Source organism: Tauraco erythrolophus, chromosome 14 (genome assembly GCF_009769465.1).
Source record: "Tauraco erythrolophus isolate bTauEry1 chromosome 14, bTauEry1.pri, whole genome shotgun sequence".
Lineage (NCBI taxonomy): Eukaryota > Metazoa > Chordata > Aves > Musophagiformes > Musophagidae > Tauraco > Tauraco erythrolophus.
In genome coordinates, this window is record NC_141478.1 from 16337958 (window position 1) to 16365483 (window position 27526).

Here is a 27526-nt window from a genome sequence, read left to right on the forward strand (position 1 = left end):
TTTGCAAACAATCTTACAATTAAATCATCCTGAAGTGAAAATGAAGTGGAGACAGCCAACTGGCCAGAAACGCTCTTCAAGGACATTTGAGTTGTTATAATACTGGAAGATGGAATAAGAGGGTTTTTTTGCTTTTTATAATTATTTGTTTCCATTTTCTTGAAATGAGAAATGCCAAGCAATTTCATGAAAGAAGTGAAAAATAACCTACTTCCTCTCTGATTTGCTGAAATCTTGTTTCAAAACTCCTTTCAGGAAAGCAATGTATATTGAACGGATAGGCTGATAATGAACATCTCTCTGGATCTAAATTTGAAACTGTTTGGAAATATCTGACTTAAGAAAACTAAACAAAATTAAATAAGCACAGAAGGAAAATCTTAACAGACAAATGCTAAGAGTATCTGCATACCTTAGTGGCAGGAGAGGAAGAGGGTTTAATGGATGGTCATACTTGGCCAAGGTCATAGCTTCTGTATGATGTCAAAAAAAACAAGGAACGTGATGTAGAGAAGCTACTTATTTTTCTCTACATCTCACCTCGTGGAAACCTCACTATCTGCACAAAAAGCTAGTCTTCAGCCTCTGCCTGTCTAGTATTTCAGTGTTGGCATGGAGTATGAACTTAACTTACGCTTAGGAAAAATTTCCAGGATAGGCATTTTTGAGAAACAGATTCTTGAAATATGCTGATATTATATAATTTCCACACTGGATAAAATGACAGCCACCACTTTATAAAACGCTATGTGGAGGCAAACACCTTCTAACGTTCTCATTTTCTCTGGTAACATCCATCCTAATAATAGCATCAGAGCAGAATATTCAGCCACTACCTATTGGTCCAGAGCGAACACTAGGAATAGACACAGCAGCAGTGCTCCCTACTCCGCTACATCTCCTGGAGAACAGTGAATGGCATAGAAAAACAAATAGAGCGATCACGAAGGTATTAATTTTGTGCCTAGCCTGAAATTTTTACAATAGGCCTATTTGTATCTACTGTAAGTTAACACAATTAAGAGAAAGGTATCTGAGGGAATTCCATCCCCAAAAGTCAGAAGATGAAACCTTAGAAATTAATGCAAAATGCTCATACATTTGCACTGCAAATTACTGCTTAGAGACACAGACATGAAGAAGTGGAATACATTGAGATATACAGTGATAGTTCAAACTCATTTTTTACTGCTATCTAAACAAGTAGAAGAATCCTACAGTCTTATTTTAGTTTGGAAGGGGCCTCCAGAGGTCATCTAGTCCACCCTCCTGCTCCAAATATGTCTAAATAGATCACGTTACTCAGGATGGTGTCCAGTCAAGTACTGAACGCTTCCACAGAGAGAGATTCCACAACCTCCCTGGGCAACTTGTTTCAGTATTCAACTATCATTACGGTAGACTTGTTTTCCTAATATCTAAACAGAACTTCCCATGTTCCAACTTGGGAACAACACTAAAAAACGCTTCTAGAAAAATGAGGTGCCTTTCCTTCTTCAGCAAAATTGGGTACACAGCATAAAGATAATTTTGGTGAAGTATACCAGATTTCTTAACTACTTGCAGCAGAGTATGTATTTTGACTTTACTAAACCCATTTTGAATAACATTCTTAGCAAAAAAATAGAGAATAAGGCCTTGGTAGATCCACACGGCAGAACTGGTTAGAAAATCTTAAGAGTAGTTGTCAATGGTTCACTGTCAAAATGGTGAGATTTAGTTACATTGTGAGATTCCCCAGGAACCTATACTCAGGACATATATTCCAGTGTTTTCATTTCATTTCATCTGGAAGATAGAGTAGGTAATATTTTTATTAAATTTGCAAATGACATAAATCTGAGAGGGGCTCAGAGAATACTGAGGACAAAACTAGAATTTAACTTTGTTTTGTTGTAAAAGTAGAGTAAAAGGGCTGGTTTGACCCAATTTGATGCATGTGTTTTTCAAAGCCTAAATTATGTGAAATTTGGGGTATTATATTTTAAGAAATATTTGGATGCACTAGAAATAGAATCAAATAATCCATCTGCTGGATGCTTTGTTTGGATTAAATGAGTTTAATTTGATGCCTAAGTGTTTTCTTAACTGAATCCAAAGACAGGTCAGTACTGCCTCTGTATGAGGGCAGATATTTGTATTATATTTTATCATTCCATCGACTCTGTAACTGTAGTCACAGTCCAGACTCCCTGTGCTAAATGATACATAAACACAGATGAAAAGATCATCTTTATTTCAAAACATTTACAAACTAATTATCTTTTGATAGACTAAATTCTTTTAACATCAGAATCGTTCATATCATAACAACTGTTAAAGCACGTCAGACAGCATAAAAATACTAAAGTTAAAATTAGAAGAGTTATTGCATTGGGACCAGACCCATGACTTTCTGATATTAATTTTTGTTAATATATATTCAACTGTGCAACTGTTGAAAACATTACTGTGCTCTGGGACTTTCTGGTTTGAATCTAGAATTTATACCAACTTCCTATGTGGAACTTGGGGCACCATTTTGTGAGTGTCCTAAGCTGATCTCAGTGCTCTGCTGCTGAAACTTCTGGCCTCATGTTCCTACCCCTTTGGCTTGCACCAGTGCCTCTGGGACTGAGCCGCTAGCGGTATCAATTTTTTAAGTAGTCATTTTTCTAGATGACCAGTACTTAGTTTGGGTTGAGATTAGCTTAAACTGCTCACAAACCTCTACCTGTGGTTCTTCCTCACTTAAAGTCTGTCATATGTTTAGCAAAGAAACAAGCTAGTTCCATCTCTATCTGAGCCAAGTTGCTAAACTTGGGAAAACGCTGGATCAATACTATCTTAGCTTGGGACTTCTGTAGCAAGACTTATGGTGACAAGCATTTTAGTGGGTATGAATGTGTCCATTTTGGTCGACCCTGATTTATTTTTTATTTACTAGCAGAAGAATCAACATTTAATAATTAATTTTTAAGAAAGTTGAATTTAGTTGTTTATCTACATGAATATTCAAGTTCTTACTTATGTTGGGTAACACCATTTAGTCTGGAATCTTTCATGGTTCCTCCAGACATTTACTAGCTAATTAAATCATTTAATACAAAACAGTTTTCGCTTATCTTCCAGTTTCTCCCGTTTCATTTTTAAATTTCTAGTTAGGGCAAAAAAATGTGCTGAATACTTGTTTGTAGTGAGCAGCAGCAGAATCTCAAGAGAAATCCTATTCCTTTAGGCTGTTCAACTCACTTGTGCAGACCAAAGGAAATATGAAAGCATATAAACTTTTTAATGTTTATCTGAACTCAGTCAAAGTTTGCTCATCCTACATTGCCCTTGGTTACTTGTAAGACTTAGATTTATATATTCAAGGGCTTTCGTCCTTGGTTCATTTTACACAGTGTAAGTGATACAGTTGACTTCAATGACTTACATACAGTGCTTAGCGAAGCGTCTGCATAAGAATCTGCAACTCGGTATTTGCAATCAAATACCCTGGACCCACTGGGCAAGACAGTAATATGAAATATCTTGAAATTTTAAAAAGAAAATTATGCTGCCATTCAAAGAGGCAGAACAGCTTCTGTAAAGAAACAGACTATAAACCAAACATCTCCCCTGCCAAAAAAAAAGAAAAAAAAAAAGAAAGGGAAAAAGGAATTTAAATCTGGAAAGACTAATAAAACAACCAAATCAAGAGGCTCATTGAGAAATAGTGCTAAAGAAGTTCCTAAGCTGTTTATCAAACCCCAGCAGCCTCTTTGCAAACAATGGTTGTGGCAGAAGCTCATCAAACCTGCATTATTCTTTTAATTTTTAGCATTCATTTGTGTACATTAGAAAAAGTCTCTCCAAGCTTTATTTTCTTCTCACTTTGCTGCTTGATCTTTATTCCCTCAATGCTAAAGGGAGAAACCGTTTTCATTTTAATCTTGCAGCCATTTCCATTCTACCATGATTTATTCCTGAGAGTTTAGAAAACTGGAACAGTGCTGGGATATGCTTTCCGATATTTTTAGTTAGTTTAATACCTATGAAAGTTACTGGATTATAACAGAAAATAAAGCATTCTGCTTCCTCGTGAAATATGAAGAACAGATCTTTTCAAATAATAGTCTAAAATACTCTGATAATTGATCTATTTAATCGAGCAGACACCACCTTTCCCTACCCTACTGTGGTGAGACAGTGATATACTAAGAGAAAGTGCAACCTTATTTCTGTGATATTCGTCCATTTTTCCTGTGCTTCTAAATATCTTCTGGGTTTTTTTGACTATTTTTTATTTCACTTTCTTTTACCTAGTCTTCTCAAACAGTATTAGATCTGGAAAAGATATTTTAAACACAATCTATGTTCTGTAGGATGGAATGGGAAACAATGAAACTAAACTAATTTAAGGCAGTTTGCAGGAGGGGAAAAGGACTGACTACAGACTATAAACCACGTCCTGATAACCGTTAACTGGAGGACATCAGAGATGTTCGTTGTACATGAACATCAGGACTTCTGTTTTGCTGTCTGGTTCCACAGGAGAGGTCTTTGGAATTGTAATACAAATCAGTGGGTTTTTTCTGTTTGTTTGCTTTATAATATGAGTAAAGCAGAGTAGTTTCTCTAACATTTTTCTCATCCTTTGTGATATAAATAATCAACATGAATCATAAAAGCTCAGTACTCAATGCTGTGTTTTCTGACTCCATTGCTAAGGATGCCCCATTAACTTACAAAGTGAGTAGACATCTGCTGGTATGCCACTTGTGATGAAGAAGGTTTGCATCCTTACTGTGAAAAGTATGATTAAGGTCCTGGAAAATAGATTCCATTGTGACGGATTGCTGTAGAGTACAGGGACCAGAACACAAAGCTTTCACATTTTACACAGGACCTTTTACTAGAACAACAGAATTTGCAAAGTCACATCATCTAGTAATTATTACTAGTCCTCAGTAATCAGCTAATAAAACAAAATTACAGCACAGGACATAATTTCTGGGAGTCAGGTCTGGCTAACTAATACTTGTTCTTATACAAAGCTTTTAAGTCAGAAGCCTGGGGACTGAAATGAATATACTCCCTGTAATATTCAGAATTGTTCCTCTTTCTTAAAAGACTATATATAGTTAAAATAACAATATTTCTGTCATATTCAAGTACTAGACAATACATCATGTCACTACTTAATACTCAAGTTCATATCCATTTCTTTTCTGGGAAGGCTTCTGCTGTGGGAAGGTGCTGTGGGGTGGATGAATTATCTGGGGAAAAGCAACCCACACCAAACCATCACGGCCTCTGCCCCGCTTCTGTAAAGCCATCTGCATGGGTCCACAAGTTGGCAGGAAAGGTGCTGCAGCAGTTTCAGGGATAATGGCAAGAGAAGCCAGTAAGCGCTGCTAAAGCAATGCACCTCACCTCTGACACCACCCTTGGGAGCCGCTGTGTTACCAGAGCAGCTTGGGGACTCCATTAGATTACCAGTCCCGGTTTAACATTTTTAACTGGTAGTCCCAGTGGGCTATGGCTCTTGAACAGTCGAGTAGGTGGTATTCTGTTTCTGTTCTCCATTCCATTTTAGGGCTGTATTCTCAGACCTGTGCAGATACAGTGTCTGCTTTTCTCTCAGAAAAGCACACACTATAAAAAGTTTACAGTAATGTTCAAATCTAATAGTCCTGACAGCGGTTGAACAAAGCGTTGTCAATGGATCGCACGCAAACGCTTTTCGAGCTATGAACAGCGTATTAACATAGAAACAACAAATGAATGACTTCAAATTTAGATGATACAGATGTGAATTCTTCAGTTTCTCCTGAACTCCTCACCATATTCGCCTGAATAGACTACTAAACAATCCAACTGTTCCCAATTTAAATATATCTCTGAGTTACAAAAAAGGCGAAAAATAAAAAAGGAAAATCTCACAATGAGTTGGCAGCAGGGAACATATATGTACAAGCTCTTATATAGAAAAAGAAATATTTTAAAATTCACTTAGAATTTTAATTACTTATATTTTTAATATTTTTAATGTGTTAACTTATTTACTTTGAATTTTTAATTTATGCAAAATGAAGAGAATTATTTTCCAAGAATAACCAGAAGAAGCCTGAAGTAAACTTACATTCAGATTTAACCTTCACTTACCCTTGCATGTTCATGCCTGTTATCTGAAGGTAGAATTCGATTTGTAAAAAGGAAAGGCTGTTAACACTGGCTTCAACAACAGCTAACTGGGAAGTGCTAAGAGCACGGCATGAAGGCATGCTGCTGCTCACTGGCAGCAACATAAGAATATGATATTATCCAGTTCATCTCTCCAAAATCCTCTGGTAGTGATGCGAAGTCATATTTGCATGGCCTGTGATCACAACTCCATATTGCTTATGTGATCCTTATAATGGAGTAGCCTGAAGGGAAGACGACCGATAACCATGTACAGAGTTGGTGGACCCATGCACATGTTTAATTATACAGCACTACTACTTTGGATTTCTGTTGGCTTGTTTTCTGTGTTCAGCCATGAGTATCAATGTATTTCTGTGGTTGGCATCCTCATAATTCCTCTCAATAACTACACAGTTGTGTTGGTCAGATATTTGAGAGGAAGGCAGCAGCCCTTTTACCCACTGCCACCAATGCTATTAAATGCAAGAATGAAGACAGAAAAAATAATGAGCACTGGTAAGTTTGACTGAACCACTCACTGAACTCAAGAAATTCAAATAAGCATTTTTGTGGATTTTGGAGAGTTCGCTCCATCTCTGACCCCACCAGACAGAAGTGTTCTTTTCATAGGAGAGAGCTTGTTGTTCTGTGTTGCAGAAAACAGCAGCCTGAAGGACTGTGTAGGTGTTCTGACATTTCAGTCATGTCGCCTGTTGCATTTGTGAAGAAAGGGACACACAGTTGATTTTCATCAATATATTCAAGTTTGTGGTTTCTCAGTACCTTCGTCAGTGATTCTTTAGGCACTAAAGAGAAGTGGAGACTGTATGGATTTTTAGGGAAAGTTGAAAATGAAGACCCTGTAAAAGAGGACTCTCAAACCTGTCCCTCAGAGGATGTAGAGTAAGGAATAACTAGAATTTCTGTAAAGCTGATTCATCCTCTCTTCCTGAGTTATTAAGGGGTCTTTGTAATGCTTCTATGTCAAGAGCTGCAGAGACCTTCAGCAGGATAAGTAATTTATTTTGTACTATAGTCTTCTCCAGGGAATCTTTTAATTGCCATGGTGATGTCTGTGCTGTATCCTAGATTGAACTGAGACCCCAAGACATCGAGGATAATGGATTTTGTTACATATCACAGGAATTGTGGAGCTACTCCTTCTTGCTTAACTTGCCTACACTTGGAAAGATGGAGCTAAGATAGTAGAGTTAGAGAGACTGTTGGGGATGAGTAATGACACTTGCTAACTGGTCCTCTGAAGCTAGTTGTAACTATGTCCATTTGTAGAGGACAGAGCTATTCCTCATGGTTGTATCCTAGTCAGATGCCTCTATCTCTGTGGCTCTGGTGTTCCTCAAAGGTTCTGCATGTGAGCTGATGCTAAAACATGGACAACATGCGCTGGTCAGGTGTGGAAATTTCTGTTGCTGTTACTCACAAAAGTAGGATCAAAGAATGCCAGCAGCAGGCTGGTGCTGGAGCTGTGTTTTATGGTCACACAAAGGGAGAAAGAGACAGGTTTGTGTTCAGCTTCTTGTTTTCCCGTAAGTTTCTCTACTCTCCTGGAATAAATCACCCTCTTTCCTTCAACGTTAGTTTGCTAAATGTACATGCTGCAACAGTATTTCCATATGACTTATGAACATTTTGAGGAGAAAGGCTTAATAAAAAGTCAAATATGACTTGAAGTTGATTAGCAAGAATAAAAATAGAGTCAAATCCTTTGATATAATGCTGTCCTGGCATTACAACCAGGTGTAACAACCTGACCTTTCAACTTCTGTGTTTTGCAGCTAACCTCTAGGCAAATAAATCAAGTTCAAAAGCTTTGATTCCCTCTTGTTTTAAAACTGTATAAGGAGTGGGGCTACGGGGTCTCTGTTATTCCCTCTTAGCCTGTGGAATGGTGGGTAGTTCCCAGATCTCAGCATGCATTTGGAGCTGAGATGCCCATCTGTGTCAGACTGACAATGATAATCAGCACCTAGAGCCAGTATTTAACGCTAATTCAGTGTTCAATCTTCTCAATTGGAGTCTGCTGTGGAATTCAATGGAATCAAGAATTATTTGTAAATAAAACAACAGAAACAGCTATTATTTTGCACGCTTGCAATAAATGTAACTGCACTTTACGCTCTATCCTATATTTAATAATTGAACTGAGTGAAGCCTACAGTGAATCATGAGATTTCATAAGATAACTTGAAATAATGCAGCCTCCCCCTCTTGCTCTTCAAAAGAATATTTTTTTCACACAAGATGTGCTGAAATATGCTGTACTCTGCTCATTTCATACACCCGATCCCTGCTTGTCTTTGCAAAGATGAATGTGTTCAAATCTAAATACAATCTCTTGTTAACAATGATGTACTAAAAAAAAAAAAAAAGAAAAGAGACTGCTATTACAATTATGTCCCCATGGTAACAGAAATGGCACATCATGAGGCTCTTAAACAAATTTATAATCTCCGCTCCTCTTCTGGGAAACTCAGTGAAAATACATCTCAAGCCTACTGCCAGGACAAAGCCCTATTCCAGTCAATGGCAAGCACGACTGTCAGACCTTGTCAGAGTATATACAGAACAGAAACACATTCCCCCATTTTAAGGAGGCTCCTCACACAGATGCTCTGCTCAGAATTAAGATGGCTTTTCTATGCTCTTTCTCCAGCAGCTTTTCTGCTGTGTAAAATTTGCATCCATCGGGGAAGACCTGTGTATGTTTTGAGCAAACTCTGCCTTTCTTTTAAAGCAAGATAAAGTAGTTGGGGAGAAAGCAAATGCTTCTTGCAAAAGCATGTAAGATATAGATATGTGTAAAATAGAGCACACACAGCACAATTAAAAAAAAACCCAGAAAACCGAACAACCCCCCTCAGAATTTCACCTGAATTAAGTTAAGCAAAGCAATCAGACTCCTCATCTCACACTCCAAACTCAACCTTACTCCAGGCAAAATTCAAATAACGTTTTTCTAATTTTTATTTTAAAGAAAAAATTAAGATATTCAAAAGGCCAAAACCAAGCTTCTACTCCTATCCCAGCAGCGCAAAATGCTTTAGTAACATTTTATCCTTCTAACTTTAGAAACCTTAAAACTTTCACAGAACTTTAGCTGTAAGCAGAAGCATACTTGTCTGTTGTATTCCACTCATACCACTGTATGAGACCAGGAGCTCACTGTAATGGGCTTCACCGTGGCTAAAGCTCGTGCCTGTGCACACCCCATCCCAGGACCCCTTTGCACCCAACAGCAGATGCCTGTTTCCATTTGTAGTAACGCTCTGTGTCATTTCGGCTCTGTTCCTCAGCCTGTCTCTTCTGCTTGTCCTTGTTACTACACGCAAACATCTGGAACTAATGTCAGCAGATGTGGCAGCCTAAGCTGCTACACGTTGAGCTGCATAACTGTGTGCAAAGACTGCACTGCTAAGGATATTTATAGCAGTACTGAATCTGTAATTCTATGTAATAGTTTCGTAGCAGTACTGTAAAGTAGTCATTTGGCACTGCTGCATTGTTATTTGTAGCTAGGCACCATTTTCCTTGTGTTTAATTTCCTGAAAATAATGTGTTTGCACGTTAGAAGGAAGATTTACAAAGTAAGTTTTTAAAAAGCGTTTGTTGATTTTCTACTCATTTAATCACATTTATAATAATTCATTAAAAAACCTCCAAAAGATAATAAGTAGTCTGAACAATTTCAGATGTTCCTGATGGAAGGGACATGCTTACAAACTGTCAAGACAGGAAAATGCTCTACAAATACTAAGTATCATATGCCATAAGAGTAATACCCAAAAGCTGACCCAGTAGAGCATAGCTGGCTAGCTTCAAGTACTGCTGGCACCGTTTTACTCCACAGCCCAGTCAATAACGAAAATGGCATTACGCATAGATACGCAGGCCAGCCTGGATGTGTGCATTTCAAAGGAAGATGACATTAAGTAGATATTGCTTTGAAATAAATCTTCCATATCTTGAACTTTAAACATTACACTCTGAATAAGTAAACATTTATGAGGACGTTAATAGGTCATATTTGGAAGGTGAGAAGCTGCACAGAATTGAAGTAACAGCAAGATGAAATCTCATCTATCACAAAGCACTGTCTGCTAAAGAGGTAGCTTGAGCTAGAACGTTTGGCTTATCCAGCATTATTTCTAATAAGTGTGGCCCTCTCCTTAATTTGTACAAGAGATAGTTCTAGTAAATATGGCCAGAGAGAGGAATCACTGAATGTAGGTCCTGGTTCTAAAAGAAAACAAGAACAATAAATAAATAGAATGAGAGTGCAGAGTCAGACCTTAATCCCATCCACCTCATGCAGGAAACTTCCCTAGATTAACAGTGTTCCTCTCCTACAAATATTTATAAATTTGTTTACAAAATTGGGCCAATATATACAAGAGTCATTAGCCCAAACACTTTGCATGGATGATTCAGCTCTTTCACAAATACTCTTCAGCTGCATTCTCCTTTTCAGCTGTACATTCTAGCACAGGTTCTTGTTCAGCTCGGCTGCACCATTCACATGATGTGAAGAGGCTGAATTTTAAATTCAAACAGGAAACAGAGGAGCTGTCACTGCATCTGGGATTGGTGCTGCCAGTCTGTCCTTCAAAATTACAGAAAGTGCTTGGAAGAACAGGCTGTGTTGGGAATATGCCAAAGACTTGCCCAGCATTGTTCCTGGCTAGAGATTTAGGGGACTTCACTCACTGTATCACAAATGAAAGTGGAGGCTGGGGGGGAGCGAGAAGGAGGGGTCTTCCTACAGGGAAACTGTGCCTGTTTCCCATATAACTCTAAGTATTTAAACTAGTCCCAGAATAGCCATTTATTGTCTTGCTCCTCTTTGAATTTACAGTCCAAAGCCAGCATTCTTGAAAAATAACAACAGACAATGGCAGCCATCTGTGCCAGTCTGTGTTATCTCCAGCAACAAAACTCCATTTTCCCCAGTCAGGACCAATTCCACAGAGCAGTTCTCTATTTCACAAAGACCTTCAGCATGTAAGTAATGTGAAGAGCAAGTCATGTGCCATCCATCACAAATCTAATAAACCTAAAAGCTCAACAGAAAAGAAGTTTTCCTTTCAAATTTCACTTTAATTAACTACTTATATTTTGCTTTGGCCTAAAATTTTAATTTTTTGATTAAAGAAAGCTAGAAGAAATTAAATCAAAGATCAAGAAGCACACAAAGTACGGAAGAAATTTTCAGGCTGGATTTCAGAGATTTAACTGCAAAATTCACCTTAATGCTATGGGAGATATTTAGGTAAATCCCAGGCACAGCTGTAATACCTTATCCCCAAAGGTCTGAAAGAGCCAGAGGGAGTGAGCTGGAAGGTGAGAAAGTCAGTCAGACATCATCCTAGCAGTGAAGGTGCCTCAAGGCTGAATTTGGCTTTGGAGTGGAATGGGAAGAAAGGGTGATGTCCTAAATGCCTTCAACTTTCACTAAGGTCACTAGCAGCATGGAGTGGCTGAGTATAAAATAATGAAGACCAACTTCCAGGGGCTTTTTAGCACCAACAGAATCAGGGCAAGTTCGCAGCTGACGTAAAGGGAGCTGGCCTAAGGCAAGCACGAGCCTGAGGCCAAGTCACGCAGAATTGGCACGCTACGCTGACTGGGCTCTGCAGTAAAACACATCATCTCAAACTGTTTAAACAGTTTGCAACAGTAGCTGGAATCTCTAATTCTGAGGGAGTGTTGCTGACCAGCAGTAGGGTCTTCTACTACAAGTTGAAGTCACAGAAGTCAGAGCTCTGTATTTATATGAAAATCTCACTGATATGGCAAAAGTCAGAATATCAAAAATAAATCTGTGTTTAAGTGGTGTTGAAAAAAATGCAGTGAAACAGTGAAAATTTATATTTTCCACTTCTGACTTTTTGTTGAATATTTTGCACCTTTTGCATCTATTTTCAAGAAATCAGAAATATTCTGTGGCCTGTTCCTGATGTTGAGCCTCACATGCTGCATCACAGAATATTATTAATATTATTTATGAATCAGTAATGCCTGTTTATACAGCATTTCCTGCATAATTGGAAATATGTGCTGTAAGCTGAATCAAAAACATTTTACTATGATAAAAAGGGATATTGCTGACTACTAGAGAAGGGAAGGGTAATTGCACTAACCTATTCCTCTTGTGGTGTAAGGGAAGTCAGGTGGGGAAGAGGCATCAGGATTTCAAATCTCTTTCATCTCACAAATCTCGTACACTGCATTTTTCTTCATCTTTATGTTGCCTAAAAAAATCTGTTTCACATTGCCAACTGTCTCTGTAGCTTTTTATTCCTAACCAAAACCCCAAACATTCCTTAATTCCATCCAAATTTGCATTTTAATTAATTCTGCCTTTTAGCAGATGCAGTGTAGGTGATGCCTTAGGCTTCAGGGGTAGTGAAGTTATGGGGCAGCCTGGCTCTGCACCCTCTACTACATTCTTCAAGATGAAGACTTGCTGCAGCTACAGCCCCCACCTATGAATGACTAGAGCTAGTCCTTGGCAAGCAGCTAAAGTTTTCATTTCGGTGTCCTTGCAGAAGCATCAGGCTGGCTTTTTTAAGTAACTGATTTTTGTCCTCACCCCTGAGATAGCAAAATTCAGTTTTGCCTGCACCACTAAGAAGCCTTGAGCCACTTTAATACCGAAGTTTAGCATTAGCTTTGGCACATGAGGAGAGAATAATTGCAATAGTCCCCCATGTTGATTTAGTGTTATGAAGAATGTGAGGTCACCGTGGTGTTTTCAGATGGGTTCCAGGTGGGTGAAGCTGGACCACAGGCTGCTCTGGCCTCTCCTGGAGGTTGCCCACACTGTGTCCTGGCGCGCACCAGCACAATGGGCAGGAATGGAAAAGTCCAGCCCCTTTGCTACTCTCCATAAGTTTCAGGGACCTCAGATTCCTCTTGTCACTATGGCTGTCTGAAGTAATGGCCTTAGCATCAATCTTTTGTCAACTGGCCATTTTATGAGTGCTTAACTCACCCTCCAGCCCATTCTCTCAGTAGTAATCCCATAAGAATTCAGGCTTTTTCACTTTATACAGTTTAGTGAGCTCAGAGCTAAAAAGGAAGATGAAGAAAATCCCAAGCTGTACGAAGCAAAAATTAAACATAACAGGCTTTTAAATGATGTAGGGAAAAAAGTCATTAGGTGCTAGTAATTTGACATTGTAAATATGTTGAGAATGTTTAATGAGCAAGTGCTGAGACAATGAGGTAAGAGCTAATGAACTGAATAACCTAGTGGTTTCAATAGGATAACACTCAAGCAAACCACAGTGAAAATCTATGTAGGGAGTGCCTTACGTGCTCTCCCTGGCTGTCAGCTCATTTTTAACTTCACACTACAATTATTAACTTCATTCTTGCTACGAGGTACCAATCAGGAACCTAGTGTTATTGCTATAACAAGGGATGTCTTAAAATGCTCTACAAACTCTTTTGTTAAGGTTCATAGTAATTGAAGCCCAGTTCAAAGAGGCATTACTTCTTCTGTAATTTAAGTGAGATTCAACCATATAAAAATAAAGAATCTGGATTTGAAGTGTAAGAATTACAGCTGATGGATAGATTTTAGTCAGGACATGACTTTATGCAAGTCTTCTGGGAAGTATGTGATTCTTGCTAGATGCTGCATGTTAACCGTCTGCGTGCCAGTCCATAGGTATGGAGGCTTATTTTACTTCTTTTCCTCCTTGCTTTTTGCTGCATAGTTTTTCTAGTGTGGATACTGATGTGCTGACATCCCTTTGAAAGTCAGCAGATAATATTCCTTACAAAGTCTATAATGTCCAGGCTAAAGCCCTTCACAAAGCATTGTCACATTTTCATCTCTTCTTTTATATATTCTGTTAGATATAGGCTCAGGGAAGGATACTGTGAGAATCTGATACTGTGTTTCCAAAGGTGATCAGTCTGACAGACTTTTTAAAACCAGAGACAGGTGCAGTCCCCTTCAAAAACCTCCAGAAATTGTTACCTCTACTTTCAAAAATGAATGAAGGACCGTTCAAGCCTTCCTGATGTCAGCTGCTTTCCCTCCATTAACTCTACTGCCATACACCAATGTGATAAGCAGTGCAGTAGCAATCTGCCACCTGCCCTCGCAGACCATGACTACAGTTGTGAGTCGAGCAGACTGAAGTAGCCCCCACCCACCCACCCACCCACCCACCCACCAACCCACCCACCTCCCGCTGCGCGTAGCACGGAACCTAACTTGGCAATAGCTGCGCTACTCGCCAGTACTATCTGCACAGCCAGTAACCTAAAGCAGCTGGTAGGGAAAAAAACACACCAATACAAACAACGTGATACAGTTTCTGGTCTCATTCTCTGACTAATTTTCTCAGCATTTCAGAATATACTGTGAAGTCCTTTTTCTTTATAGTAGGAGGGGTTTGTAATAGGAGCTGCCTTGCTTTTGTGCTCAACACTTTTTCTGTAAGTGCTTACAAAATATTGCAAAGTGACAGAAACTGCTCAAGTTCTACAAAGCATTTCTCCCATTTCAAGCCCACCTATCATTTTATGGGGAAGTACTGCACAACTCTGCTGAAAAACAGTGTTAATGCAGTTTACTGTAAAGCTTTTAAAACAGTGTCCCAAACACTTCCCTAGCCAGGACAAGCCTTTCAGGATGCCTCCTGCCCCACCTTTCACCAGCTTCACTTGGGACCACAGAGAGGGACAAACCCTCTAAAATCGGAATCTTTTCTCTAGTGATGGGTGAGTCGATCCAGTAACGACTAAAACGTTGGAAGCCGTTTGCTCCAGCAAACACTATTAAAAAATCACCACTATAAACCAAGTCTCAGTATGCAGCAAAGTTTTTATAGGTGAGGAGAAACGATGGGATTTACAATTCAAACACTGAGTGAACCTTAAATATAGTGATCCAAGTGGGAGCTATTTTGTTCAAATATACTTTTTTCAGACTCTAAGTGCTTAAAATTACAGAAATAAACACCAGGAAAACAGCATGGTCCATCTTCACTCAGGGCTTGTCTTCACTGCACAAGTTACTTTTGAGTTAGTGTTCTCAGCATAGCCTCTTGGAGCTAGATTTGAGTGAAAGATCACATTTCAGAATAACTCCTGACTTTCAGAATACGTCTGCAGAGTCTCCTGCAGGCAAACCTGAGACGGCTCTGCCACGTGCCCAGCTGCCGGGCAGCACGGCAGGCAGCTGAATCATTCTGCCAGCAGCACAGCTGGATTAGAAGTCTATTGTCCTCTTCAGCTCTGCTAGTTTAACTGCTCAGTGATGGCTCTGTAGCCTGGTTCTGTGATAGGTGCTGGTTGATAGCAGAGCTCCTTTCAGATACTCCTAAAATAGTTCATCTGACTATGCTATGGGCTCAGGGCTTCAAATTAAATCCCCACGGCGTATCATTAGCTTAAGCATCAGCAGCACTGCAGTTTTAGTGCAAACTTTTCCTGCTACTGAAAGAGAATTTTTGAAACATCACTAATCTAAGGCTGAGGCCGTTCATGTGTAGCAAGAGATCACACTGGGAATGAAATGTGAGTTTAACTCAGAATTTAACCATGCAGGAGCACCTGCCATTCAGCTAATAGTCCTGAAACAAGCTTCCCACAACATAATGGATTCTGAATTGCTCTGCACCTTTGAGTAGCCAGTTTGCCTGTGCAAAGCAAAACAACTGCTATCTGCGCTGCAGAGAAACCACACAGCAGTGGTGCTCTGGGCTTTGCTCAGGTGCAATAGATGGGACATGGCATTATAAGAACTTGTCATGTTCATCTGGGACAGCACACAGAGCTTTGAGAAAATGCTATCAAACTTTTACCAAGTTATCTTTGGTGTTATTTATGTCTGACCTGAAAATGGCTATGATGAATAAAAACATATATAGGTTTTACATATCCTTAATTTGCAACACTTGTCCATAGATTTTAGTTTGTGGTGATATGAATGATCTCCTAAGCATTGTTTCTTCATTCATGAGTGAAAGATCCCATGCAAACTAGTTTTGTTGTGCTGTAACATTAAGCAAGTTGTTGAGAGAGGTACCAAATGAATGTTTGTTTGGCTAGAGAATAACAGCTACTATTGCAAACTAATTACTGCTTTGCCTGGCTGACATCTGCAGCAATGCCTTCAGCGTGCTCATTCAATGCAGCGCAATAATGTATTCCTAAACCAAAAGGTTAAAAAGACCTGTGTTGCCAGGATGCCATCTAAATGAGTTGTTCACTTGAGATAGTTTCAAAAAAGTAAAGCTCATGGAGGTGATGAAGCAGCAAATAGAGAGGAAAAGTGTTGAATCACTAGCCGTGGTCTGTGCTTCCTTCTATTTTTTATTTTACTTTTCATTTTGAAGGAAGGTAGGAGTATGCATTTGAGGGCAGACTTTATTCATGCACAATACTGATCTTTACCTAAAATCTTTTTATTTGTCTCTATGTTGTACATTTAGTTGTGGTTATACTCAGCCTAGTAACACTGGCATACATTTACTGATGCTGCTCCTTAAATGGCTTCACATGCTTTAAAAATGCCATTGTCCCTTGCACAGTATTCGATGTTACATGCTGTGTAACTTTTTACTATTGAGCTTCTCTAAAATGGCTCCAGTTAAACGTCTCAGGACTTTGGTTCAGTTAGAAGTCTACCAACAACAGCAAAACAGTAAAGAATATTGACCTTTAGTAAAGAGTATTATCAAAACAAGAAAGCTCTTTTTTTTTTTTTGTATGAAATGTGATTAAATTTTTTTTGACCATTTTTGGGCATTTAGGAACAACATTTAAGTTCAAGAGCAACAGATTTAAGTTTGGAGGTCTGGATGTACGAGCAACTCTAACAGTTGCTGCTGTACTAGTGACTGAAACTTGCTACGACACTTCCTTAGACTGTAAATGAAGCTTTGCCTGGTGTCGGGACACGGATTGCGCGTTTGGTTTGGAGAATGTGCAATACGGACAGCATATATAGTACATTCCATTAGCTTCACACAACCCAGGTGGATCCTGATACAGCACCTCCACAGAAATAAGGGCACCGAAGATTCTCCTGTGTTTGAGGAGCAAAGAATTAAACTCTTTAATTAACTGCAGCATTAAGATGCCTATTGCGTCACCTGAACTTACAACAATTAGTCACAGGAGGCGAAGGGGAAGGCTTTCAAATTGGTTCCAGGCAGAATAATAATGTTCTGCCCTGACAACAGCTTTCTGGTAAAGCTGGTACACCACTTTTCGCAGAGTTCCACTGATACAGCGATGCTACTTGCCTGTTAAGAAGCTGCTCAATATGGCCTCAGCACACACCACCTGAGCTTAGTCACACTTTCTTTGTTCAATACTTTTTCTGTTTCCTGCATATGTCTGGTGTGTAAGGGTAATTAGCGAGGGCTGCTCCTAACAAAGACGAAACAGGCAACCCCTACTGTAATCTGCTTTGCCTTTTGACATTCTTTATTAACGAAGCAGCCACTGGGAAGAGTCTGGCAGAAGGATACGCTAGGGAAACAGTTTGATTGACTGTGGTAATACGGAATACGTTAAAAAAGTACCTGTGAAAACTTCTGTTGCAGAAAGTTTGAGGCTATGATTCTCTTTGCTTTAAAGGTATCTTAGCACAACTGGCTATTTCATACTAATCAAATATATTTACCAGTGTTGTTTTAACTGTATAGTACTAAGCTGTGGTTTGTTTTTTTCTTCTTCCTCTCAGGATGAAAAGAATCAAGTATTAACAACAAACATCTGGCTACAAATGGTGAGTTTTGAAACAAAGCATGTTATTTTTCCCCTTTGGTCTTTGAGTTTATCAGGCGAGGGGTTTGAATTTTAGGAAACTTTCAAGCTTTTGTTCTTTATCTTGCTACATAGTGGATAAAGCTAAGCTGAATGGAAAACTGTAACGCTGAGACTTAGGTCCTGATGTTGTTTCAGGTATTTCTGAAAACTTTTAGGAATTTGAATCACTACATCTAAGTAAGTTACTAACTCATTGTAGTGGATTTAGTCAGGCTAAACTTTCGATTGTTGTAAGATACCAGTGTCCTAAGTGTCCCAGGTAGATTAACTGTAGCTACAAGTGCCTTATCACTCATTTCAACAAATCCATTATGTTGTGGTAAATCATCTGATTCTGAAAGAGAAGTATACATGCAAGAAACGCGTGTCATCTGTAATAGCTGTTTTGATCAGCATTCTCAAAAATCACCAGATGGTTCTTCTGATACAGGGGAAATATTATTCCAAAAAGGTTCATTTGCTCCTGAAAGCTGCTGCCACTGTCTCTGCTATCCTACTTGCTTTGCTTTCTATCTCCTTAAGAAACTGCAATAGGATTTTAATTAAAATGGCCATGCTGTTCCCATGTTGTTCAAAATGTTGTTGTTTAAATATAGTTTATCATCAGAAGTTAACTGTGAACAAAGGAGGTTTTTTAATGTTACTTCTCCAAATTCTGTATTTCAGTTACATGACTAAAATGGGTATTGGAACATCAGTTCAGTTTCCTTACGTTCAGCTGGGAACAGTATACTTTTTCCTGATTTCCCAGATTGTTTTGCCAAAATAGGGTTTTCATTTTTCAAATGGTAGCTTTATTTTACCTTTTGTTGCAATGTTTAGTTGTCACAGAACTTCACATCCTCTCTTATTCCTTAACCATAACTATTGCCACCACTAGATACCACAGCAGAGAACTTGTCCCCATTAACTCATGGTAGGCATTGCTGGCAGGAGTAAGCTTCACTCGCTCTTTAATAAATGTAACAGATAATAAGAACTTATAAGAGCATTTTGAATTTCTTTTCCCTGTAAGGTTAACTAGCGAGAGAGCTGCTCCTAAGCAAAGGAGCCTACACAGATTTATTCTGACTTGATTGGTTATTTTTTGCACAATATTTGCAAAATAGTTTAATACTAAAACTTAGAAGTAACAAGATGCTTCTTACCATGCTGTCTGCTGTGGGTTCCTAATGCTTCCACAAAACATTTCTACCATAAGCTTGTGCTTTGGAATGACAAGGTGATACGGGGAGCTTTCTCCATACTGTAGCAGCGAAGATAAGAATTTGGCATTAGTTTACCTCCCATTTGTATTACAGAAACTGAACTGTTTGTTTTAAGTAAAGGTTTACAGAAGAGTGTTATTATTCAAGATAAGCATGCTGCTTCCACAGAAACTTCACACCTTTCACTTTCTTTAACCAGCTCATTCAGTTTAAATGTATTATTTTTTCTTTTATACTAACATTTTTTGTAGAGCACCTCTCTTGCGCTGCGGCAGGCCTTAGGAAACAAATGAAAGGCTATTTTGATGATCTGCGAAGGATATGGCTATTCCATTTATTCATAAGGAAAAGTTGACATGGAAGAAGCATTCAGTTTATGTTATTTTACAGGCTTGTTGTACAATAACATTAAAACTGTCAAATATAGTATGTTTTTGGCTTTGAGCTACAATGACAATAGTTGCTATGATTTCTTACCAGGGAAACAGATGACAATTCATGCTCAAGAAGCTACCACTTATTTTCCTTCTCTTTTATCCCACAGCATCCTCATCCTTTTTGAGATTGGTTTTTTTTTTTTCTCCCCTAAGGAAATTCCTGATTCTTTTATATATTCTGTATTTCTTTTGATTTATTCACCACATACTTCATGTGGAGCATGTTAAGACTGCAATGAGCAGATCACTTGATTACTACAAAAAATGTAGCCACTCTTCATGGCTTGTGTACACATTAAAAAAAAATGTGTCTATTAATGGTATACTAGACAGATTCAAAGCATGCTTAAGGCAAACATATGTCACTTTATTATGCTAAATGGTCTGAAGTAAGTTTTTCCCTGAATTTCCCTCTCCAATCCCTTTCTTGATATATATGTGTGTATAATCAGAGATCTTAAACAGATTTTATCTAATCATCACTGAAATACTTAAATGCAGAAACTAACCTGGGAGAAAGAGGAATATAAATCTAGTATTTATACATACAGACTCTTTGATCCTGACCACTGTCTCCATGGCAATACTGTTCAGTACCAAAATCTTAAACTTGATCTAAGTTACAGCAGGAGCCTTGCCCAGTTGCACAGATTAACACTAACCCGAGCACTCTGAGCTGTTTGCTATTTTAATCCGCATCAAACGTACTTCAGCTACAGTGGAGATTGTAGCTCTAAAGTTGAAACAAAATGAGGCAGCTCGTGTCCAGCTGGATGGGTAAGCACTTTGTACACATGGATAAACAGAGCAACCGTACAATCTGCTTAACATTATGTCTAATACATACTTTAATAATAAATTGTCTATCACCTTTTGACTGTCTTTACATCATTCAGTGTCACCCTATGCTACATCGTACTGGTCATGATAAATCCTAGAAGAAGTTAGAATTAGAAACTATATATTATATTGATATAAATTATTGTAATGCAATTCAGATGGAAATGAGCAGGAGATCCTGCTGCACACAAGCAAGCCGGTGGGCAGTGACCTTTGCAGCAGCTGCCTGCAGCCTGCCAGCCCCTGCAGCCGCTGCTCAGAGAGTGACCTGTCCTGTCAGCTCCTGAAAATGAGTCGCCTAAAGCCAACGAGAGCCCACACGTTTAAACGCCTCAAAACCACACATCATATTTGTTTACATTGCTGGACTTGGTGAAAAATAGAGGTATCATAAGCATTTCAGTATTTCTACATTTCAAAAAGATGAAGTGGTAAAAAAATACAGTGACATTTGTCTATTGGGAAGTTCATGTAAAACAATTTACTGTGAAAATGGATGTAAAATTTCTGAAAAAAAAGATGAGAAGCAGTTGATAGCTTATATAGAAGTTGTGTGTAGATGAGCGTGAGGAATACATATAGTTTAATTAGAGAACCATGAATGGAGCAGGCAGTGAAAAGAAAAAAACATGAACAGAGCCAATCAGATATTCTGATTTAAGATTTCTGTAAAAAACTATTATCCTTAAAGAAAAAGAAAAAAGCAATGCACAATTCAGATCATTTGTCCAGGTGACAAGGCGCTACAAATTCATAGTAAAAAATGAATGAGATCAATATGGAAGCACAGGCCAAGAAACTGTATAGTAAAAGCTTTATAAAAGATGTGATGAATGCTACTAGATGTGTAGCATGCAGCAAAATGGTCACTTACAAACACTGTTCTAGATGTAGAAGAATGAATTTGAATACCTGCAGTGTGAGGCTAACTGGGGACTTGTTTGGTGTATCAAACAAACTGACCTGTGACAATCACACAAGGAATTACGTAGAGCAATTTGATGTGAATATCCCATGAGAATGACCAAAAACATTACCTCCACAGTACTCACTGAAAATTTTTTCTGACCTTAATGTCTGTCAAAGATTTTGACAAGGGTCACTAGATTGTTGAAGAGATAAGCATTGTGCATTTACTCATCCATTTAAAAGTTTACATTTAAAAGACTAACATTTAGCATTGCAACAGCATTGTAAATCTGTAGAAGTTTTCACTGCAAGTTATGTGATGCCTACAGCTATGTGAAATTAATGTAAATAACATGAGGACAGAGAGGCACAATATAATGAAGTCTAGAAATCATAAGAAAAAATAAATTTTGTGAAACAAAACAAACTTTATTTCTTATTTATAAGCTTGCTAGAGCTGCCACGGTACTCAGCTGCCTGCAGTTTGGGGCAGTGCTTTTCTTTATGACCGTGCACAACCATATGGTTCAATGACCGTATCCGGGATTTAGCAACGCTGATCACAGATCGAAGGTTTGACGGCGCCAGGCTCCCTGCCTATACTGGCAGTCAAGGAGGGGTTGAAAGGAGCGTGGATAGTCTCCAGGGCAGATGCCTCCAGTGAGGTAAGTGCCAGCCAGGAAGGAAGCTTGGGGAACAGAGCAGTGCTGCTGAGCGTCTGCCTCCGAGGTTGCCTAACTTCGGGCCTCAGGAGCTGCCAAGACCTACGCTAGCGTTAACTGTTCTGCCCTTTCAGTTGCTTTCCCTGTCAGCAGGGACTGTTGGCTGCTCTACCTCATGTCTATTATCAAGTTACTACAACCTGAGAATTTCCAACAACAGAGAACAAAGTTGTCTGTGAAGATAAACATGATTGCAGTTAATGTGTGAATTGTAGAAGAAAACCTGTTCTATCCCAAATTGGCACCTGAGACAGCATGAACAATAAAGCAGAAACACCCCAAGACTTTTAGAGGCTGCTAGGTGCACTGCAGCATGAATTGAAGATGAGGGGTTTATGCTTCCCATGGAGCTCTAGGTGCCTAACTCACCCTTTCCAAACATTGCACTGTCTGAAGCTAAAGAGTATCTCTAACAAGAGAACACCCATTGTTTCAGGCTGTCCAGTCTCTAGAGAACAACAGTAAATCAGCAGATGAGAAGATCTAACTTACTGTTTGTGTGTATGTCTTAGTACTGGACAGATCATTATCTACAGTGGAACGTCTCTGAATACCCAGGAGTGAAGAATGTCCGTTTTCCTGATGGACTGATATGGAAGCCAGATATTCTTCTCTATAACAGGTAGTCACAATTTTTTCATGTGGGAATGGAGAGAAGATCATAGAATTACAGAATCACAGAATAGCCCAGGGTGGAAGGGATCTCAAAGATCAACTGGTCCGAGCTTTCATGGGAAAGGGGGCCTAGATGAGATTATCTAGCACCCTGTCCAATCGCAAAGATAAGGCAAAAATAACATAATCATCTCATCAAAATGCCTAGGCTTTTAAATACTTTTCCAAAACTTTCTAGGTTTTTGGAATACTGGAAAATTACCAGTCTCCTCTTTACGCAACAGAAGCTCATATTTGCAAATACTTTGTAAACAATGACACCCTCCCTACCACCAATTCTAGTTAGGTTTTGTGAGATGATTAGAAAACTGGTTGTGTTTTATTTATTTATTATCACAAATAGTGATAATTTCCTCTTAAATTATTTGTTTGGTCTAAACGCTTGCTGGTGAATTCAAATCTGACTTTTGACTGCTTGTGTAGTTTTAGTTTGGGTTTCACTAGAGGCAGTATATGTAAATGCCAGTAAGTACGTTTGCATTTTCCCATGTCCAGCTTTGGTGTCACTCTTTCTTCCTGCTACAAAAATAGCTAGAATATTTGCTGCTCTCCTCTCCAGACTATCTGTTCCGAGTAGGGCTTATTTCAGGGACAGACAGATTGCCATCAATCCACTGCAGAACCTTTGGCTGACATTGAGAGGTTCTGTGGCTGCACCATTATATGGTAGTTCCCATTGCGGAATTTATTTAGTTTAAAAGGATAAAGCACTGAGAGCTGTCTGCTCTTTAACAACCTGCTTTTTTCTGCAGTTGTAGGCCTGCGTGCAGTTCCCCGGTACTGGAAAGCCCTTACATCTGCTTTGGGCGCGTTGCACTGCCTCTTTTGTGGTAGCCAGAGCACGATGCTATTTTTTTGCCCATGCAGATGACATGAACCTTTTGTCTTCCTAATGGCTTTTTTCCTCCATTTCTCTGCCATATGTTTACTAAGACGACAACCCTGTTGCGTTTATCAACCTGATTCCTCCTCCTCACTTCAGGAGCTGCTTTTTGTTGCAACAAGAGCTGGAGAATAGCTGTACCCAATATGTCAGCTGCAGTTATGCTCCCTGTTGCCATTTGATGATCACCTTTATGATCAATGTCACTGTCACAGGTGTTCTTGAATTGTAATGACGTGATAACAGCACCCAGTGACAGCATTTGTGAGCCACTTAGTACTTCTCTGTAGGGCCTACGTTACTGCTTTGCTTACAGCATACAGCACTGCTCCTCTCGAAGGTACAATTAATACTACGAGATTTGAGGTGATCTCCACTAGAGCTCACCATATTTACTGTAACGGCATGTCAAGATTACTTCTTGTTTCTGGTTTAGGCATGGCAATTAGCACTTCAGTTGTCCATACACCCGCCTAAAAAACCTTTCAAATGCTCTGTACACAAAACGGAGCAGCATGCAACCTGGACAGGTATTTTTGTGACATTAATCTTGCTTAATATATTTTTCAATGCAGATTTGTTCTCTTGAGCATTTATTCCTAACTACCTTGATTCTGTAAATGACAGCATTCTTGGGAGAACCTGACACATTCACTTCTATTCTTCTGCTGAATAACACACTGTGTATGCCATAAAATTGGTAGTCTACAACAGCAGTTTAGAGGTTTCCAAAAGAAAAAATTATGACAATATTCTTCGTCACATACATCACATACCTGAGAGAGACTTTCAGTATGTCTGAGGATTTATGCTTCAATATTTAAGTAATATCCAAAATGAAAGTGTAATTTTTTTTAGAAATTAGTAATATTAATACATACATGCTAACTGTAGATGAAGTGCATTATAGAATGAGAAGGGGAACTTAATAACCTGAAAAACTGAAAATACTAGTTTTCTGTTAATATAGATTTTTGAATCTTGGGATTGTTAACTATGGCACAGTCATGAAGTAATTATGCTACAGTGTTTCTATTTGAACACATTTAATCTAAAATCTTATTCAGAGTTTAGTCAGAGAGCAAAGCTATTTAAAACAAATTCTTATTCCTGTATGAAAGTGCACTGGGAATTTAAGATGTTTTTTTGTAGTGACATATTTTGAAATAGAAGTTGCAATTTCTAGACACTTCACCAGGGACATGCATCTGCAGTGAAAAAGAAATTAATGAACTATAAATGCATTTTTGTTTTAATGAATGCATGTTTCACCACATCCTGAGTCCTTACACATGTTGCTGCAGCCTAGTATAGAGAAACTTGTGGCAGCTGTATTAAATTTTACAACCAGTCTATAGTGAAGAGAGTAGAGCCAGTTCATCTCTAGTTTTTCTGAGGGAATAAAATCTTGGGCTATGTACAAATTCCAGGATTGACTGTGTTAGTGTCATGTATGGCTCTCTTTCATTTTGTTACCTTTACTAAACTTACTAGAAGTGCGCATTCCTGGTGGTATTATTTTCCAAATGGCCACATAGTGTTCAGTACCTTCATGGAATAACAAAAATTCTGGTAGTTACATCTTATTTTAAGAGTTTCATTTTTCCAGTTTTTATAAACTGGAGATTCTGCAAATAGGTCTCAGTGGGATTATGCTGCGAGGTACAGCTTGTCATCTCAAGGTAGTGCAGTCAATATCTGCTTCAAGTGGTTGTACCCTGAAGAAGAAATGTAGCAGAAATGGGTTTCTATCACTACGTTTGAGTGCAAAGTCTCATCAAGCAAAGGCTTAGCTACTTGTGCATTTCCAATTGAAGCACTGCAATTAAAAGCACAGAGTAGAAAACACAATATGCTCCTTTTTCAGAAAACGGATTTCATATTTGAGTCTACCTCTTGATACTCTTTTAAGAATGCGTCTTACGAAAGGCAGAGTCACACAGCAATGAAACCTAGGTTCCTTGATCACTTGTGTCCTTTTGAAAATGTTATTTTTTGCCCATTACCAGAAGGGCAGCAAGGTCTTAGAAGCAACTCTCTGGTGCTTAACTGCCCTCTGCTTGAGGGGAAAGAGAACAGAATCTAGCCTAGGAGGCTAAGAACTTTATTTCTAGTCATTAATTTCCACTTTACAAGTAATTTGTGTGGCATGGATATTTTTACATCCTGATTTGACTACTTGTTCGAGTTTCGTCATGTAGCCCTTACTAATTTCAGTCAAAGCAATTACTTCTCTATGTCTAATATAGAAGCCTGTTGCAGGACTTTAGTCTGGTTCTCTAAGGAAATGAGACTTGTGCACGTGTGTGTGCACACCTGTGTGAATATATGTGTTTGTGTATGATCTTGCTTGCTGCCCCTTTCCTCAGTATCCTCTGAATCCAGTTCTGGCAAATTTAGCAGCATGATCAGTAGAGGTCTTAGCAATACCAGTTTCTTACACAAATGTCATGAAAACAGGCAGCCAAGATGAGGAAGGAGAACAATTAGTGCTCCAACTGGAAGAGAAGCTGCAACAGGAACTCAGAGAATCCAGCCATGAGCTGTGAAGCTGAAGGAGAGCAACCTACATTAGTTCAACCACCTTAGAATCGAATTGCCTTTTCCCCTCAAAGTACTAGAATCTGTTCATGCTACATACACAATATTTAGACTTTTCTGCTTGTCTTCAGCGTTCAAAATAAATAGTTGCAAAGATTTTCAACACTGTGAACCTGCTGCTCACTACAGGAAAAAGCACAGCTCCAGATGGGCAAATAATTATTTGGATTTATTTTTTTCTTCTCTGCACATTCCACAGACAAGTCCAGATATTTTTAGAAAGTAATTTCTTCAAATACATAAGGGGAAAATAAAATGCTAAGTAACAATGACTAAAATAACGATTGCTTTATTTTAGCGTCTGAGATACAAAATTTGCATCAGAATAGATCAAATATTGAAGTCCTCTTTTTTAAAAAGAGTATTTCAATACAGGTTTTCCTGCTGGAAAAATATACCACTTATTATAATTTATTTTCTGTTAGGATTATGAATATTTCACTTTCTCCTCATCTCAGATTATTCCTGTATTTTTCCGATGATGTTTTAGAAGGTGATGAGAAAACTTATGAGATACTAAACTACTAATAGGCAGAGAGACATCAGACTTGTCATGTTCAAACCATCCTAGAGACAACACAGGTGTTTAGAACAACAAAAGCACAGACTGCAGCAAAAAGCCAGGCCCTGAGGCTCTTGCGACCTCCTGTGCCCTGCCCCAGGGCGGCTGGCACTGCCTTTGCCTTTCATGCGAACCGTCCCTCCAAGGTGACCGTTTGGAAACTACAAGCAATACAACAAAGTCCAGCAGCCTGTGTCTCATTTTGCTTATCCTCTGCACAAATGAAAGCCCAAGAAAGGAGCCTACGTCTATAATCAGGACCAACAGCCATCAGATGTGAACTCAACATGGCAGTTCCTGAAATAATTTTGAGATGCAAAGATCATTCACTGCTAGTACCTTCCCAGTACATTCTGTGTAATTTAATCTCGACCTAGTTTCAATAACTATGACAATTTCTTGAATACCTAGGTACCGAACTTTAAAGGATGTATAAATCAGAATCTGGAATACCTTACCACAAAAACCTGCAGTAGGAAATAGGAACTGTGAAAGAGCACAATACTATATGTGTATATGTCCATTGCAATGCTAAATAATCTAAACATCTTTCACAGAGTGATTTAAGTCAGCAAACTTACTAAACTTTTCATAGGAAAGAGTCTTTATTTCATCATCTAAATATTTGAAAATAGGCTGTTTCCCATCTAGAAGTTCTTAAAATATTAATGCCTCGTAAATTTGTGGGTCTTAAATGCAGTCCAGATGTTCCTTGGCAGTAG

The 27526-nt window shown here is 38.7% G+C and overlaps 1 protein-coding gene across 2 annotated transcripts in view; it reads left to right on the plus strand.

The window, feature by feature from the left end:
- LOC104373843 (neuronal acetylcholine receptor subunit alpha-7) overlaps positions 1-27526 on the plus strand; it is a 40973-nt gene that overhangs the window by 5991 nt on the left and 7456 nt on the right. For both annotated transcript variants that reach the window (XM_086620340.1, XM_086620341.1), the window contains exons 3-4: positions 17882-17926; positions 22596-22705. In XM_086620340.1, the coding sequence (XP_086476466.1) occupies positions 17882-17926; positions 22596-22705 (155 nt within the window). The remainder of the gene's footprint in view (positions 1-17881; positions 17927-22595; positions 22706-27526) is intronic.